This window comes from Anopheles cruzii, chromosome X (assembly GCF_943734635.1).
Source record: "Anopheles cruzii chromosome X, idAnoCruzAS_RS32_06, whole genome shotgun sequence".
Lineage (NCBI taxonomy): Eukaryota > Metazoa > Arthropoda > Insecta > Diptera > Culicidae > Anopheles > Anopheles cruzii.
Window position 1 is genome coordinate 11,163,340 of NC_069143.1, and position 18,780 is coordinate 11,182,119.

At 55.3% G+C, this 18,780-nt stretch overlaps 1 protein-coding gene across 1 annotated transcript; it reads right to left on the reverse strand.

Moving 5' to 3' along the window:
* Nucleotides 1-1,313: 1,313 nt before the first annotated feature.
* On the reverse strand, nucleotides 1,314-18,124 carry LOC128269867 (homeobox protein slou). Its single transcript, XM_053007276.1, has 7 exons — nucleotides 17,124-18,124; nucleotides 16,799-17,066; nucleotides 16,592-16,729; nucleotides 16,195-16,378; nucleotides 1,994-2,153; nucleotides 1,774-1,897; nucleotides 1,314-1,532 (listed from the first exon to the last, which is right to left on the reverse strand). The coding sequence occupies exons 1-7, from the start codon at nucleotides 18,122-18,124 to the stop codon at nucleotides 1,314-1,316; spliced, it is 2,094 nt and encodes a 697-aa protein (XP_052863236.1).
* Nucleotides 18,125-18,780: the final 656 nt, after the last annotated feature.

The following is an 18,780-nucleotide window of genomic DNA, read 5'->3' on the forward strand; positions in this document are numbered from 1 at the left end:
GACCCGGTGTGGCAGGAAAAATCGCGCCCGGCAACCGTGCATTGTTCACTTTTTCTCCCGGGCTTTTCCGCCAGGCCGGGCGCTTTGTTGTGCCATTTTTATTTATGTTCCTGTACGTGTTTTGCGCGTGTTATGCGCGGTGCATCCCTCCTCTGCCACTGCTTGTTTTTCCCTCCTCCCTTCCCTGGGGACCGGCACGGAACGACGAACGACAGATGGAACGATCATTTGGAAATAATAGACGAGAATTGCTGCTGCTGCTGGTGCCGGCGCTGGTCATTGCTTGCTTGTTGTCGCTCCTGTAACGGCGGCAGCGTTTTAGGGACGATAGGGACTTCCGGGTGATGGGTGAGAGGGTACGGACACTTGGGAAATACTTACCGTAACGCGGGCACGGGACTTTTCGCCCGGGGATTTGTTTCGCGGGTTCGCGCAGGCGATCCGGGACCGGGAACCGGCCTACTGGCGCCCCAACTGGCCGAACTTGGCATCGGTGTCAACAGGACCTAATTGGCACACGCAGGTGGGCACGCAGGCGCCGCGACATTACCGGCTTACCTGTTGCAGCAGCCGAAAGGTGGCAGCATCCGGATTTCTTTGCCACGGATTCTTCGCAGGAGTTCGCGAGCCGTCGAACCAAATATAGAGACGCCGGGTTTTCGGTTTTCGTATAGTGTATTGTTAGTTCTTGTAGTTGGTAATTGTTTTGTTAATTTCTCCATACTCCATACCCTCTCTCTTTCTCTCTCTCTCTCTCTCTTGCTTCCTCTCACTCTCTGTCGCTCGCTCTGTTTTCTCACTCATTTCTCCTTACGCTGGTGGTCTACGCAGCTTCAGTAGTTCGCCAGTAGTTGGACCACACGAGACCCGGCTCGGCTCGGTTCGGCTTCTCTTTCGTCTCTCTCTCTCTCTCTCTCTCTCTCTCTCTCTCTCTCTGTGTGTTTTAATTTTTACAGTTAAAATGTACATACAAGTAAGTTGTTGAATACGTTGGTTGACAGTTGACTGACGGGCGACTGAAACAAATGAAAGCCAGGTCGAGAAAGGCAAGGTGAGCTGAGTCCAGAACCAGAACGCTCCTGTTGGGTGTTGGGGCTCTCCTAATTCTAGATCTGTACACGGTGACGTGGCGATACGCAGCTGGGAAGCTGGGAAATGAGTCACGCAGTCCCGGAGCGCCAGGGCGGCCTAGGATGTTCGGACGTCGTTCGAGGACCACCGAATGGGCCTATGATTGCCTATGATAATCTACTTTAATTTTGATTCTGCTTCGGTCGGTTCCCCGGGGGGCCGGGTGCCGGGCCGGCACGGGCTTACGAGTGCGAGTGGCCCAGGTGGTGGCCGCCGAGCGGATGGAAGTACGGGCCGTACGGCGGGTACGGCATGGCGTGCGGGTACAGCAGGCTGCTGGCGTACGAGCCCGGCCCGAACGTGCCGCCCCCGTTCGGTGGCGGCACCGTCGGGCTGTTGACGTCCATGCCCGGGTTCTGCTTTTTCCACTTCGTCCGTCGGTTCTGGACCCAGATCTTCCCCTCCGCACCCCCGCCCCCCCCCCCCCCCCCGGGCCCGCGCCCCGGGTGGGGGGGCGGCTTGAGAGGCATTCGGGGTGATCCTGTAGAGTGATCCAACCAAGTGTTCGGAATTGCCGATTGTGGCGGACTTTGAGGTTGAACCACAATCGCCCCGGATCTTCGGAATCCCGAACACACTCTAGATGGATACTCCTCGCTGGGCACCAGCATTCTGACTCTGGCCGGGGGGGTAAAGGCTTACCTGGGTTTCGGTGAGACTGAGGCTGAGCGCGAGATTGAGCCGCTCGCACACCGACAAGTAGCGAGTGGTTTTGAACTTGTTCTCGAGCGACACCAGTTGCTCGTATGTGAATGCCGTCCGAGCGCTAAGAGAGAGAGGGGGAGAGAGCGAGAAAGTTGAGGGTGCGTCAAAATATCGGACCCTGACATCCTTCTGCGTCCGGCGGCCGGTCGAGACCTACCGTCGTGGTTTGGAGCTGCTGCCCTGGGACTTGCCATCGGCACTTGCGCGGTTGTTGGTGCCATCCTTCTTGGAGTCGGTCTCGCTGGCGTGGTCCTCCAGGTCGCTGCCCATCGTCTCGTCACCCATGTCGTCCTGGTCCAGGTCGTTCACGTCCTTCGCTGCGGACGGGGCGAAAAAGCGAACAAAACAAAAAAAAAGCCTTCACTCTTTGTGGTCACTCGCAACTCTCTCGACGCAACTCTCAACGACTCTGTGTATGAACTCCCGGGCAAGATCCACATAATTTATGGCAAACTCCAATGCGGCTGGTGTCCCGGCAACAACCCGTTCACTCGTCCTCGATCCAAGCGATTCGAGGACGAGCCCGGCCCGTCAGCAACGGGGGACCGTCGTCGTCGTCGTCGTTGTCCCGGCGCGCGCTGACGGCACAATTTATTATTTCAGCAAACATATCAATATCCTGTCCTGTGGCCGGGCTGGAATCTATTTCCGCAACCAGTCCCCCGAGCCCCACCCCGGGCCCGACATCATTGACGCGCAAGACGGATCCTCGTCTGCCGACGACGACGATAAAGTTTACCGTTGGCTCGGAGGCCGCGCGGCCTACCCCCACCCCGCGGGTCCTGCGGGTCGTACGTGTGAGAAACGAGCCGAGCCGCCTTATTAAAAGCCGACGTAATGGTATTTGTCAACACCTCCAACCAGAACCAGCTTCCCGTTTCTGAGACGCGGCTCGCAACAGCGTAAAACTCTTTTTAATTGCGATGCTCATGACATCGCGCGCGCTGAGCCTACAGACGTCGCCGATGCCGACGGCGACTGTCTTGCAATCGACACAGTAATTAATTTTTAATACCCCGTCGGCTTCCGGTTCCGCAGCACTCCTGCGAGAGGCCTCGTCGCCCCGTCGGTCTGTCGGTTCCGAACCCCATTCAACCCGTCAACGCCTACTCACAATCACGCACACGCACACACACACACACACACGCACCCAGAAGAGGCTAATTTTATGTACCGTCAACTGCCACTCTGTGATGTGTGAAGGACATTACGGACCGGCCGGTCCGGAGTAATTTTTTGTTTTTCGCACTTCGCGCGGCTGTAAACGCGATTCAGATGCGCCTAGACCGACCGACTCCCTTCCGATGTACTAATCCTCGCATTGTGTTTGTGTGTGGGAGGCGTGCGTGCGTGACAGACAGACAGACAGATAACAGACGAGGGAGACCACCGAAAACCACCACTCAACCGAGTCGCATCGGACGGACGGAAATTATCAGCGGCGCGTACCGTGCGTTGTTGGAATCGGAAATCAATTTGCATAACATTTTTCCACCACCACCACCTCCACCACCTCTTCCAGGATCCGTTTCCTGTCTTCCTTTCCCCCTCCCCCACCGCCGATCCCTCGGGGTTTGTGTGGCACGTGAATGGAATGTGTCGTACACAGGGCGTACACGTTGCGCGCTGTCACAATCCGATCCGTTCACTGCGCCCATTCGGTGGCAACGACCAATTAATTGAACCGTCGGAGAAAAGGACTGGTGACCGGCCGGGGGGGGGGGGGGGGGAATGGGTGTGGCGAGGCCAACGGTTAGGTGTGGATGGGGACTTCGATTAATTAGCGCACCGGGTCGTGATTTTTTCGATCGGTTTTCCGACCCGACTCCAACTCCGACAGTCCGACACTGGACCAAAAAAAATGAAGAGAGCACGTAGTGCCCACTGGTGTTTAGTCTGGTGGCCAGTCTAGTCAGTCAGTCAGGTTCCTTGCATCCATTCCCCCTTCGTAGTAGTTGCCCAAGGCGCTGCAAGACATCCTCAGTCAGTCAGTCAGACCGGCAGCCTCGAACTCCTGGTTTTGGCGCCGTGGCTCTCAACGCCTTCGTTTCTGATTCAGCGCCCCATGAGTACCGTCTGTCATCGTCACTTAGCGAAGCACAAGCGCTTGGCTCTCGAACAATTGCTATACTTCCCCCGGAATTCTTCCGGGCGGAATTCCAATGAACCTAAGAAGTGCTCCAATTCACAGTCCGTAGATCATCCATCTGCGCTGCACCGAATGCATTGGGTTGTCGGCGAAAGACGTCAGTTCGAACCGATCTGGCACAGCATCTGTGTAATTAGTGTTTGCGATTGCGGCTCCGTTCGTGTAAACAGTCTAAAACTGTGCAACAACACAGTTCCACATTAAATTTTGTGTGTGTGGAGTGAAATTTCGGCGGAGGTTGAAAATACTGCAGAAGATGCTCTTCGGTGAGCAAATTCTATCGAAAACAGGAGTGTATAAGTGGAACAAAATGTTCCAAGAAGGTCGGGAAAGCGTCGCAAAGCACCGAAAATGCGATGTTTCGTAGAAGATGCGACACAATCTTTTTTTGGGGAATTTTTCTGAAAAACTTTCCGGTTTCCGGGCGTGCGCGGGCAACCTCGATCAAGGCAGCCTTTCCAGTTCCAGGTAAATGTTCTCATGTAACGAGGAGAACTGACCGAATTGATTGACCGAATTAGTTAAACTTTACTGCTGAAACGCAACGAAATCGAACCAGTTTGAAAGTGAATGATGGCGGACGATAAAATATGCGGATGCAATACGAGAATATTCAACGCCGTTCACGTCGATTCAACGACTTCCGTACCCAAGTTGACGGCAAACAAAGTTATGTTGTGTGTTTTTTGGTGGGATTAGAGAGGATTTGTTTATTAAGAATAAGCCGAGCAAAAAGGGTTAGTTGGGTGCTCTACTGCACCTAGAACCCAATTTTAGACGAAGTGCTCAGAATTCTGCATCTGAAAAAACGGAAACGTCTTGGAGAGAGCAGCAAAGAGCAGCAAGCAGAGCAGCAAAGAGCAGCCATATTAAACACAGCGCCAGGAACGTAGAGAGGTACGACGCCTGGCGGGTCGAGGCCTAGCGGGGCCTAAGGATGCCAATTATCGCCTGGCCGCAATCCTGTCCATGCTGGATCCTCGAGACTTGCGTGGGCCGTTTCAAGGAAAATTAATCGCGTTACAGGATCTTCGCATCGGAAGAAGGAGAATGACAAAATCGTAAAAAACACAACAACCGAACTCCACCGCACCGGGCAATCAGCCGACGTCCCCAGGATCCCACGGATCCCTTCTGCAATCCGTGTCAATCCGTGCGGCGACTACGGTAACGATCTCTGCACGCTGCCGTCGCATCTCAATCAATTACGGCGCGCCCCAACTCACGTCGGACCGGGAGACTCTCGCAGAACCAAGAACTCAAGAGAACAAATCCTTGACGTCGGTGGTGGTGGTGGTGGTGGGCCGAATGGCCGGTTTATTGGAAACGAATTGAATTAATTCCTCGTCCAGCATTGAGCAGCAAGGCCACACGGGTGGACCCGCTGCGGACCAACTCCAAGTCCTGGACCGTATCCGTTGCCGCCGTCGCCGTCGCCGACACGGTGTCACGCTGGAAATTGATTTTCCTCGATTTTCCTTCCTTCGCTACGTCCGGCCCACCCACCCCCCTTTACACCCCATTCTTCGTTCCCTTGCAGCCCCACATACACTCACAGACACACTTCCACGCAGGTGGTTCGGGCTGGCTGCATTCGGGGAATTGCTGGTGACGCAACTCCTGGACGTGTCTTATTATCGTTGTTAACCGGTCGTTCGCGCGCGCCCGACACATCAAACGAGGTGACGGCGGAGTGGGTGTGAGAGAGGGTACGAACGGGAGAGCAAGAGACAGAGAGAGAGGACGGAATCGGACGTGTTCGGGGCGTGTAGGGGACCGTAATTGAATAGCAGTTGCTATCAATTAGTTCAAGATTACCAACTAACCAGCGTGTCGTCGGCGTCGTTGTCGCTAGGTCTTCGCTGACCTCCCCTGCCTTCGGCGGCGCCACCCCTGGATGTGGTACTCCCCGATGTATGTATGCGGATGTTTTTCCCCCTTTTGGCTGCCCGGCCCTCAGTGCCTGCTGCCGGCCAGCTGCTGGAGAGCATGTCCAGCATCTACCACGTGTATATAATATGTATTATACATATACAGTTGGCTGACGCCCGGTCAGATCTCTTGGGGATAGAGGGTTCGTCGTTTGGTGGTCGTGATTCCCGGGCCGATAAACAGTTAAATTATTTGTAATTGATGACACTTCCGACTGTCTCCCTGAAACAGGCGCGTACTGAGGTCCCCCTTGAACCTATCTGACAGTCAATCACCGGGACTGCCGGGAAGTGACCGGGAAATACAGCATTTGTGGCGGCGACGGCCCAGTCTGGGCAGCCCAGTGTGGCACCTCATTAGTGGAGGTGCTCTGTTTTTGATGGTGTGGCGATCGGTTCTAGGCCTCGCAGGAGTTTATGGGTTTTTACAGATATCGCTCCCATATGGCAGCCCAAAAGTCGCAGGTCTACGCAGGTTCGATGGTCGATTTGATGGATTCACGGACTTCGCACTGGAACTACCTTCACCATCAAAGGAATGAGGTAAGTACACTGTTGTTGAGGGCCACTTAGTCACACGGCACTCAGAGTCGGTTCCGGTTGGCCTAGAATACTGAGACATTCGCTCAGTGTTTCAACAGGACCCTCCTTTTGTTTTATCAAATTAATGTTGATCAAGTAAGTCAATTCTGCCCCAGGTCATGTAGTCGTTGTGCAAACCATCTGCCGCGGGTTCACTCGGGACGGAAAGAACGGGTGTTTTCGCTGTCGGAAGGTGTCCGAATGGTTGTGTCACAACATACCTTCCGGATGTCAGAAATCGTAACTGGTAGTCAGAACAGGAGTCGCCCAACCAGGGGGCTCACCAGGTCCAAAACAGTGGCTGTGACTCTAGATATTCATTCCAATGAAAGTGGTGCCATTTGGAAAAACAAGGTTCCGAGATCTCTCTGGACATTTTCAATACTTGTTTCCCCGGGTCCATGTCAGGTGGTTGGGAATACTTCGTGGAGACACACGGTTAGGGTAGCTGCTGTGGCTAGTGTCTCCTCAATAGAGCTGTAATCGAGTGTCGTCCGTCGTCAGGGTGTCGTTTGACAACAGACAGACATAATTTTCCGTTGATTTCACAAACAAAGACCCAAACAAGGCCACCATCGTATCCACCGGAGTGTAGCGTATGTCGAGCAATCAGCGAGCCATTAACAAAAACGTACTGGACCTCCAGACACCAGACACTCCAGTGTACTCTGGTACACCCAGCCGCCGGCCGCCGGCCGCCGGTTGTTGGTCCAGAAACCCAGGAGGACCTCAGCGCCGGATCAGGTGGTGATATCGACGTTCAGGTCACCGACGCTCGAAACGCCGCCGGGCGCAACCGACCGACCAATCTCCGGGGCTCTACGAGGCAACCGGCACCGGCGGCGGGTAAGTGTTAAATAATGTTTTCCCGGATCGCACACAAAATGGCGGTCTCATCACACGGGACGGCACCGAACGCACCGCTCCCGAAACTGCTCCAGATGAAGAGCAGAGCGCTGCGGTACGTAATGTTAATTGGCAAACCGTCGCTTTCCCCCCACCCCGCACCCCACCCGTGGGCTCTACGTGCAGGGGGTACTCCAGTGGGCGTGTGTGTGTGTGCGTTCGGTCGCGCGGGGCTCGATTGGCAAACGCAACCACCCTTGAAGTCAGGCAATTATAAAATTTCGATTAATTAGCGCACTGGCTAAACCCGTCATAAAATTACCACCAGTTTGTGGTGCTGCCGGACCCGCCGGTGGTGGTGTGAGAGGGAATTAATTGTGGCTATCGGCCGCTGGCCGCAGCTACCGATCCGGACCAGGCCAATTTTTGCCCGAGCGAAAGCGAGACGGGCAGCCAACGCCGCCAACACTAAATCCGATGGCGATGATGATGATGAGGACGATGACGACCGTTGGTAGGGGTAATTATTGCGTGGGGTTCCGAGATTACACCGCCTGAACCGCCCATCGATAAACCGGTCGCTTACTCTCTCTTTCTCTTTCTCGCACACACACACACAGTGTCTCTTTCTCGCGCGCGCGCGTGTCCTTTCTTTTCGCAAGTTGTAGACGCCATTGGAGCTCTGGTGCGCGCCCCGTAGTTCGAGCGAGAGCGTGACAGTTGTGACCGGCTGGAGCGGGACGGGTCTATGCTTTCAAGCGCTTCCTGCGTGGCTGTGTGTGTGTGTGCGTTGGGGGTACGTTTTCGTCGTTTCCGCTGCCGCCGGAAGCGATTTAGCTCAAGGAGGCGGCGGTGGCGACGACGACGATTTCCATTCCGTTTTATCGCTAAGCGCACAGTGCCAACCCCCGCCCCTCCCCTCCCTTCCGTTTCGCTACACCGAACCTCATCAAACCCCCTCTCCCCCGCCCGAGCAAGCAGTTGCAAGTTGGACGAAAGTTTTCTCGAGATAATTGGATGCTTCGATTAGACGAATTCTCGCATTTGACTCCGCAAACAACTCCGTCGATGCGCTGTGCGTGTGTCTGTACGAGCTCTCAGCATCCTATCCCATCCTGCATCAGCCCCGCTACCCTACTGTCTCTCCCACAGCCCCAGTTACCCGGAGCGGCCCGGAGTGAGAATGGCACAATATATCACTTAAAGAATGAAGGAAAAAAAAGGTAATTTAACGTCGACTCTCGGTAATATCCGGTCTCTGGGCGCGCTTCCTCGAGTCACACGCGGCGGTTCCACGGAGCCACGTGGAATGGCTGAGGAGCGCGGGTAGTACGTTAACATTGTACGGATGAACTTCACTCCACTGCTCGAATGAAGACTTAAGAGGAAACTGATTCACGTGGCGTAGTGTCAAGAGTTAGTTCTAACTACACAACAAACTCGAAGCCATGCATACTGTTCATCACGCTATATATGGAGTCATAGTTCAACATTTCATTACGAATCACCTGTCTTGGCAGCAGCAGCCGCCTTCTATGGAAGGTCAGGTGGTCAATGGAACCTGTTCGGGCAAATTGCGGTGCTTGTTGCGGAAACACACCACACGATCGCTTCGAAAGGTTCGCGATCGCCGACGGGATAACAGTACATCGAAAAGTATTAGGCCGTTTTTGTTTTATAACCAAATTAAAAAAAATATATAGCTTACATGGACCACCCTGTTTTGGGGACACGCTTCTCACGCTTTTCCAATCCTTTCTCATTTTCTTTCTCTATTATGGAAGCCCAAGCTTATGTGAAGCTCGTAACAAATCTTCAACAATCACAAAAAAAACGGAAGAAGTTTAATTGAGTCTCATGAATGATAATGTTTCTTCTCGTAGCTTACAGCATCAGAGAAGCTTTCGGAAGATGATTTGATATTGGGTCACAACTAGTTGCCAACATGTTTGTTTGTTCAATTCTATATATATTATAAAAAGGGGAATATAACAGGCATTCATCGATCAAATTGTACATCGAATACTTTAAAAAGACGCCGTCATCTGCACACAGTGATCAACCGAGCAAGCGGGAGGAAATGCTACGTCACCTGCATCTTCCATGATGCTTAGATTTACGGCTCATGTTATGTCGATAGAGTTAAGTAGAGATTTAATAAATACGGCTCAGCCCGTTCTTTAAGAGATAAAAAAAATCTGCACAGTGTCCGAACGGTCGTAGTAGAGCCCTAGAGCCCATCACCAGATGGAGTGTACCCGGAAGGATACACGGAAATTCGACAGCTACCGGAAACGTGTCACTAATACACCAATAAATAATATGTACGCAGGTTATGTTTTTTTCAATATAATTAATCGGGTGCACTTTGCTCCTGGTGGACAACACGCGATCTGTACAATCTGACTCGTTCTCATTTTCTAATCAAGTCGATTGCCCTTCTATACTAATTTGTGTTCTTCATTATCTCTTCCGTCCGTCACTCAAACTGATAACGATTGCTAGAGCACTTCTCGCGCTGATTCTCGTCAGTGAGTGGCCCAGCGCGCGCTTGGGCTCTCACTCGATCCCGATCCTCACACAACACAAGACTTATTTTAATTTATTACAAATATGGTTAGCAGGCGTTAGTTGTCTTAGATTCTGCTTCCGACCATTACGTTGCATTACGAATCTCACGAAAGGGAGGAATAATTTAGTTATTCAAAAAATGTGTAGACTCAACAAAACTCAACGTTCGGGAGAGCGAAATTAGCGCGGACCGCTAGTACCTCGTATATCAGGCGGAATGTGAGCTCAACTTTGCTCCAATTTTCCTGTAGCACATACACATACGTCCGATGCAGGGTTCCAGGTTCAGGGCAATTGAAAACCGACCGACCGAAGTCCGACTGGATGGTAGTAGCTTATAAATGACGATTCGACGACGCAGTATTAAGGCACATCTTGAGGAATGAGGACGAGGAACATCTTTTATCCGTGGTACGCTTGCACGCGTCAACTGGAGGAACGTAAGTACAGACTGCCTACTGCCTATCGAACTACACACTTGGTTCACATTTAACATTTCACAACAAAACACTTGGTTCTTTCAAAAATAATTCTTTCAATAATCACTCTCGTCCACGAACGAAGAATTGCGTCAGGGCCTCTGTAACAATGTATGAAATGATGCTTTAGGAAATCATTTGGATTTGCTTTCTTCTTGCTTCAGTCTTGGGACAATTGGGAGGATCAGGAGCATGCTGCTCCGGTTGTAGACTATCCTCCGACACTCGCCAGGGGAAGGGCAGCGTTGCGTTGCTTAGTAGAATCGAGACAAAGTGAGCAGAAGCTGCTCGAATAACTGCTCGAATGTGGAGAAAGCAAACGTTCTCACACGCACGCACGTTGGCTGGTGGTATTGAGGCATTCGAAACACGACGCTACGGTGCTACGGTGCTTGGTGTCAGGTGCTTCGCTATCCACTGACACCAACCGATACTGTCCGGGTGCCGTCGCCGAAGATGGATTGGGGTGATTGGGCCGCGCACGGAGCAACACCAGCAGCCAGGTAAAATTGGAGTATCAGAAGGATCGCAACCGGCCAACGACCACAATCGCACGAAACGCGCAACACCCAGACACAAAGCGCCACAGTTTGGGGCTTACGGAGACAATATCCGACCCCCGAAGAGGAGGTAGTTATTCCGTAAGCAGTGTCGGTGGTCTGCTGTAAATAATTAAAGACCTTTTGTTTTGTTAGTCTCCTGTGGTTCGTTCGCTGTGGTCGGTGGTCCCAGCCTGGACCTGCCTGCCGTGGGTTTCGTTGTGTGCGTTGTGTCCACCCGGGCCCAGGTGAATCCTGTCTGCCGGGCCAAACCAGAAACCTAATCTCCGATCGAAACGTGCACGCTGCAACCCAACGCTGAAGCGTGCACCCGTTAATTGTGTGTCCCATCCTCTCCACCCAGCCCGAAGATCGCCCTCCCGGAGGCCTACCTTTTGACCTCTAATCCCTGGGACGCTGGGCCGCCACCCCTGGCGGAGTGTGTGAAGGTCCGATCCGACTGAATCTGGTGGCTGAATTGAAAATACTTCCAGCCCCAGCCCCGAACCCTCCACCATGTGAAAGGATTTGGGGAAAATTCATGCAAATGATGCTTCCCAATGCCTATGCCGATGAAGTGTCCATCGGGACCGTCGGAACCGCCGGAACCGCCGGAACCGCCGGAACCGCCGGAACCGCCTGAGTGTGTGTGGTTCGTAATTGATATTCCCCGCTTCGGTGCGACTCGTCGGAGAAGATCTCATCCGGATGATGGATCCCCTCGCGGCGTCACACTACTTCCCGTCCCAGGTAGAGACATAACATGAGGAAACGCGCTCCAAGTTCCAGGGGAACCACCACGACGCTAGGGTTCCGTGTTCGTACCAGGTCGATCGAACTAGGTGCGAGGCGCTCTTACAAATCTTCCGCACCCCAAACCATCGCCGCCCCCAACCCCCTCGCACCCTTTCGCCACTTCATCAGCTACAACGGAACAACGGACTGTCAAATCACCGGGACGCGTGTGGTAAATACGGAAATAATTAACGATTACGTGACAATGGGTCTGGCGGATTCGAGCGGGCGGGCCGCGGCACGTGAGCTTAGCCCCCAACCCCTGGCGTATTTGTTGTTGTTGCCAGCCCCCCCCCGCCCCCCCCCGCCCCCTCCCGCTGCCATCGCTTGGGTCGCGCGGTTCTTGCGGTTTTCGGCGGCGGCTGCTGCTGTGGGCTAACCCATTTTAATGACGCTAATACCTTTAATCCGACCGGTCCCTTAGCCTCCCCCGCGCCGCCGCCTTACACCCCTCACCCGCGGGGAAACGGATCGACAATTGTCTTTCTATCGCTATCGCCGCGGCCGCCGCCGCCGGACGAGTCGGGACGGAAATTTAAATTAAAATTTTCAACCCAAAACCCCTACCAGGGTGGGCGGGTTGCGAGGGTTGTGTTGGAGGGGAGGGGGAGTGGGGGCAGTAAGCCACGATTGGTTCGCCCCCAGTTCGCCGACCCCGACGCAGGCGCGCGCGCGGACCCGCGCTACTCGAGCATGTAATTAAAGTAATGACACCGTGAATGTCACTTGCTCCAAGCGCGACCAGCCTCGCTGGATGGTGGGGTTGTGATGATGGGGGGGGGGGGGGGGGAAGGGGTTGATGCCCAAAACAACAACATGGTGTGCAACACGATGGCAAATGGTAGAACAACCTGCTCTCTTGACGCTCCCGGGCAGCCCAGCGCTCCAGCCGGTTGCGGGTTCGTGCGGGTTGGGGTGGCGGGAGGGGGTCTGTCACCATGACAATCACCGACGGCCACCCCTTGTTTGGTGGTGCCGAGAAAACACATGCGCAAAGCTCCTGACCGAGCTTCTGGCCGAGCTCCTGGCCAAGAGAGAGAGAGAGAGAAAGCGAGGTACAGCGAACGAGTGAGAGATGGAGTACATGAGGGGGGGGGGGGGGGGGGTTGCAACCCTTTCCGGAGGGCCCCGGACTCCGGCCACCGGAGGACCGCGAAACCGGAGTTCGCGTGTTCGCACCCGCGTTCCTGTGGCTTTCCTGTAGCCCGGAAACGGAACTATGGAACGCGTGGTTCAATAAAGGCTCGTCACCCCCCGCCCGCTCGTGGAATAGGCACCACCCACACACACACACACACACACACACACACACAGTCGTTCGAATGCGGCCATCGTTGAGAGTGTGTGGAGATCTTCTCTGCGCTGTCAATCGCAGCGCAGCGCGCCAACAACTACTGCTAAAGAGTGTCGAGTGGGAGTGGAGGAGGAAGGAGTAATGAATGTGGAGAAGCGGGGGGTGGGGTGCTGGGTGAGAATACTTAATAGCCACAATTAGAAATAAAACGCCCGCCACTAATTAGTCCACTAAATATTGATCCATATTTTATTTACGGACCACGGAGCTTTACGGAGCGGACAGGTCGACCACATTCAATCACCTCTACACACAAGAACACACACACACACACACGCATGCACGCACGCACGCACGATTGAGTCAGTGCCATGCAATGCGCCCCCACAAACCCCACCGAACGGGCCTGGAGCTATCGATCGGCGCCAAGTGGGGCGCCAAGTCTGGTGGTGGAGTTGTTGGGGGTGTCGCGGTGGTGGTGTTGTCGGCAGGTGTGTGGCGGTGGGTCCCGACCATACCCCCGGACGGGACGGGAAGTTATTATAATTAGCCAGGCACTTTTCACGCTAATGGCCGCCCCGGACTTGTGGAGGTGTCCTGCGTCCTGTCAGTGTTGGGGTTGTTGAATGCAGCGCTCCACCGGTCGACATTGGACTTTCGCACCACACACACACACTGCACAGCGATTTTGCTCCTTTTTGGGGTGGAGTGTTGTGCTCCCCGTTCAGTAGCTCCCAACTCCCAGAAACTATTGTTTCCAAGTTGGGGGCTCTTTTGTTGGGCCTCTTCCGTATCGAATTTCACGTCCGGCGGTGCCAGGTCTGACAGGAGTGGAAGGTACACCCAGCTTACAACACCTGCGACCGGGAGATACCGGCTGGGACGTCGTTTCTATCGTGACACTGTCAACTGTCACATTTTCTGTTTGACACCTCAGTTGGTCCAGGTCTAGTCCAGTCTAGCCGTGAGGTGGAGTTCAATCGACAACGTTGAGCTAACCTGGAGCTGTCGTCTGTTACCTGTGGCACGTTTTCTATCAGCGATATCAGGGAAGTTACGAGGTGTGCTCAAAAAGTTCGGATAATTTTGCATTTAATGCAAATATTATTATTAAAAGTAATTTTTTGCAAGTTTTCAATTTTTTCTACTTTTTTTGTGGCGTTATGTTGCTGCACATGTCGGTGACTTATGGTGCGAAGTTCGGCCATTTTGAGTAACTAGTCAATTCTTGACAACTGTTTTGCTTGCACAAGATTTGGCTCATCTTCGATTTTGGTCTTCAAAAAAAAAAATGGATGGCAAAGAATCTTTATCAAATTTTGTGTGAAAAACGAAATTAAGAGCTCGGACGCAATCGAAATGTTGACTGTGGCTTATGGTGACCAATTGGGGCAATTTGGAGCGCAGCAGTTCTTAAAGTCCCGCAGAAATTCCCAACCAAATCCAATCAATGGCCCACGAACGCTCCGGTAGGCTAGACGAACCAGACATCACGTCACTCTTTGAGACCAAGACTGTGAATGGTTTTAGCGAACTGAAGGAAGCAAGTGTCAGTTACACTCTGTGTGTGTGCGGCTTATCGTCGGGTCCGGACGAGACTGCCCAGACATGCATCGCGACTTGCTAGCAGGCTTGCCATCTCTGAGCGCTGATTGGAGTCACCAAATGTAAAGTCTCGGCCTAGGGAATGCAACTGGCCCAAAGTCAATTGCCAATTCCCATCCATGGTGTGGTCGGACGGAATCGCATCGATGTTTCGACGCCACACCGGAGTCGGGGGCGCGTTTTGCTAACACAGCTCCCAAACAACAATCCCCCGACGTTGAAGTCCCCAGCGTCCGCAAAGATGCAAGTCCACACGCCGCATTTGGAGTCTGGCCTCGTCCGAAGCGCAACAAAGTCAAACGCCCAAATCGATCGAACAAGCAACAGAACGCGGACGACGCGGAGGACCTGCATCAATCCGGCCCTAATCCGCAACTCTGTTTAGCGCTGACTCGGTGTCGCCGATGCCGTCGATCGGTCAGCAAAAAACACCGGAAATGAAAGCGCGACAATAAAAAAGCGAGGCATCCCAATGAAATCGGAACGACACACAAACACACACAGACACACACACACACGCTGCACTCACTGTGTCTCAGCGCACTGGGGCTCCTCGTCCACGGTTGCGTCGTTCGGACGTTTATTGTTTCTTTTGCCGACTGTGGCGCGCTCTCGGCCGATGCACGGCATCGGCCCTTGCACACCTTATCGCGCGTGTCCTTCTGGTCCGTGTGTGCACCTGCACCGGACACAAAACGCCGGGTGCAAACCCCCGGGAGCCGGATTTGAGAATGATCCGAATGGACGACCACGACGGAGCCAGCCACGCCCAACGGGGACGGGTTGGTGGGTTGGCATCATGTCGGACATGCAGCTTGCACACAAGCCAGCCAGGGACATGCGGAATGCACATTCGCGGACATTCGGAACGACTTTTTAGGGGACATTGCCCGATACCGGCAGACTATTTGTAGATGTCGTGTAATCGCGCGGCTCAGAGGAACCTCAGAAAACGGGATCCGAATCTGGATTTGGGCTGGCTTGCACTAGTCGTCGTTGCATTCATTTCAGGAGGTTGCCCGTCAGGAGCGCTGATAGTGGCGAGTAGGTAAACAAGTATTCCAAAACGGACTACAGGACTTGGACTTGGACCTTGGCCTCCAGCACTCCCTTTTCCGACGTAAGCGGACCCGCACCGGGTGCAGATGATGAAGTTTTTTGCGCGATTACGCCGGGTGGTCGAGCACTTAACCTTGGAGCAGATGATACTGCTCTGGAGGTGGAGGTTTCCTTCTCCAAGAGTAGACCTAGAGTCGGTTTGAGATTATACGTTTTGGCCATTTCACTTGTAGACTTCTGAACTAGGGATAACACCTCTAGACGGCCCGACCTCTAAATTGGCGATGTTTTGGGGCCGAAGATTCGACTTCGTCGTTGTTGGTCTCACTCGCCATCTTTGTCACATCTTTTTCTGGGAGAAGCACTCGCTGCTCGATTAGCAGGATAATAAGGCACATAAGACACACACACGCGCGCGCGCGAGCACAATGAAGAATCGGCCACTTTGTCGCGGAAGTAGTACACATGTAGTAGCCTTGACTAGTAGTAGCGGATGCTGGGTACTTACCGGAACGCGAGTCGCTCTGGTCGTCGTCCGCCGCCATCAACTTGTCTTCCCTGTCGAGCAGACCCGTGGCCGTGACCGGTCCCCAGAATTTTCCGCCATTACTGCTGCTGTTGTTGTTGTTGTTGTGATGGTGATGGTGATGGTGGTAGTGATGGTTGTTGTTGTTGTGTTTAGCGGCGGCAGCCTCAACCTGGTGGGGTTGGCTGCCAGCGGCGACGCCGTGATTGTTGTTGTGGTTCGTCGTGCAGCTGTTGTTGTTGTTATGGTTGTAATGTGACGTACCGTTGGCGGCGGCGCCGCCCGGAGAACTAAGGTCTCGCTGGGTGCACCCGGGGGGACCCGGGGACACGCTGCTGCCGCTGGACAGCGGTCCTGGGCCGTGCTGTTGCTTCCCTGCACCGTTGAACTTGTTTGGGTCGAGGATGTTCTCGACGGAGAAGGCGAGCCGCTTGGAGGCGGCCGACTCCGTCGACTTGCCGTCGACGCCGCCGCTGCCGCCGCTGTCAATCGAGCGCGTCAGATCGACCGGACAACCCTGCGGCGGGAAACAGAGAAAAAGAGAATAGAAGCGCGGAAGAAGGGCCATCTCCAGCCGCCGACTTACCGACATGCCGTCCTGCGAGTTCTCCTCGTTGCCGTCGACGATCAGCTCCTCGCTGGTGTCGCTCCGGGCGTACCCGATCGGTGGCTGGTGGCCGCCCCCGACCAGCGGCTCGTTCAGGTGTATCCTGAAGCCGATATCCGGCAGGTCCTTGCTGTTGGCGGCATTGGCGGCGGCATTGGCCGCGGCGGCCACCGCCAGCGACCGGGCGATCTTGAACCGCTCGATCTCGATCTCGGCCGGCGAAGCGCCGCCAGCCGCCGCCGCAGCCGCCGCCGCTGCTGCTGCCGCTGCCGCTGCGGCCGCCGCCGCCGCCGGATGGTGGTACTTGATGGAGAACGGGTGATGGCCGCCGCCTCCGCCGCCGCCGCCGCCACCCGGGTGATGCAGCGGGACACCGTGATCGGCTGCGGTGGCGGCCGTTGGTGGCTGCTGCAGATGGTGATGAGGTTGCGAGTTGGCGGCTGCGGCGGCTGCGGCGGCCGCTGCCGCGACGGCCGCCTGGTGGTGACGGTGTTGATGGAGGTGGCTTTGTTGATGGGGATGCGCGCCGTGGACGGCGGCGGCGTGCGGAAAGCACGACGACGGCTGCAGGGGCGCCACACCGGCCGCCAGCGGCGTGTGCTGGCCGTGGGCGGCCGGATGTAATGGTGCGGGATGCAGGGGACCAGCGGCGGCGGCGGCGGCGGCCGGTATCACAGAAACCACGCCCTGGGCCGGCGGCTGAGGGGCCGCGGCAGCCAGGACGAACTGTCCGAGCTGCGGCGGCTGCGGCGGCTGCTGAGGCGGCGGCGGCGGCTGCTGAGGCTCGACCGCTCCGAACACCTGACGACACATGCTGACCTTACCACCTGAACCTGGCTGGTGGTGGTGGTGGTGGTGGTCGGCCAACTGTTTCAGCCGCTCGATCGAGAACTTCACCGGCCGCTCCGTCGACGCCGCCCCAAGATGGCCGCCGCCGCCGTCCTGCGTTTGATCGTTGCTGTCCGACAGCTCGCTGGTGGCGTTGCTGATTGGACTGTTGGGGCTCCGGCTGCGGCGGCCATTCTGCGGGCAGGAGAGCTGGTGCTGGTGCTGCTGGACTTGCTCCTCCGCCGGTGCGCCCGTCAGCCGCCGGCCGCCGTCCGGGTCCGAGGCGGCGAACTCACTGAAGCGCAATAGGATCGCTTCGCCGTCGGACGGCGAAGATTTGGGACTTGGCGGCACCATCTTGTGGGGCGCACCGGCGCCCGACTTGGGTGAGACGTGGGGCGGCGAGTTTGGCTGCGACAGGGTTGCCGGGCTCTCCGGCTGCCCGCAATCAGACATGGGTGACTGCATCATCACCATACTTTCCGCCCTCCCGCGCCTCGACTGCCACACCCGCGGCAGTCCTTCCGGGCTTCCGGGAGGTCCGCGACCGGGAAATCCACTGACCCGGTTACACTGCCACTCACACACACACACACACACGCGCACACAAAGTCACCTCACGGGTTCACCTCGGCTTGCCTAGTATCAGGTGCAGTCCCGACTGAGCGGACACGGCATCCTCCGGCACCGGCGCTTGACTCGACGACGTCCACGCGCTCCGGAGGCTCTTGGAGGCCGGACCTGAGAGCAATCGCGGTCTGCAGCAGAGTAACCCGGTGGATGGGGGGTTGCTGTTGTTGCTGTGATTGTTGGTCTGTTGTTGACCCTCTTCGCCCGGGTCCCCACTAACCCCTTCTTCACTCGAGTCCACGTCCACAAGCAGCAGAAATTCGAAGAATTGTACCAAAACGCGCGGCTTGTTCGCGGTACACTACACACACCGCCCAAAAAAACCACCCAAGAAAGGACTCCGCGAGAAAGGCTGCACACCACAGACCGGACAGACTAGCCCAGACAGACAGACCGGCAGGCACGGGTTTCGATACACGACTGACCGCAGCATCCACGGCGCCGACACCAGCAACCCCTGGATCTCTGGATAGCTGGATGTCGTCGGCCGGGCGCAGCGGATG

What these genes read in the sequence shown, in the direction of transcription:
- LOC128269867 (XM_053007276.1), bottom strand. Translation starts at nt 18,124, where the DNA reads ATGGTGATGATGCAGTCACCCATGTCTGATTGCGGGCAGCCGGAGAGC. An exon ending in AGCAGCTCCAAACCACGACG is followed by an intron (nt 1,898 to 1,993) that starts GTAGGTCTCGAC and finishes TCTCTCTCTTAG; the next exon opens with CGCTCGGACGGCATTCACAT. An exon ending in TCAGTCTCACCGAAACCCAG is followed by an intron (nt 1,533 to 1,773) that starts GTAAGCCTTTAC and finishes GGGGGTGCGGAG; the next exon opens with GGGAAGATCTGGGTCCAGAA.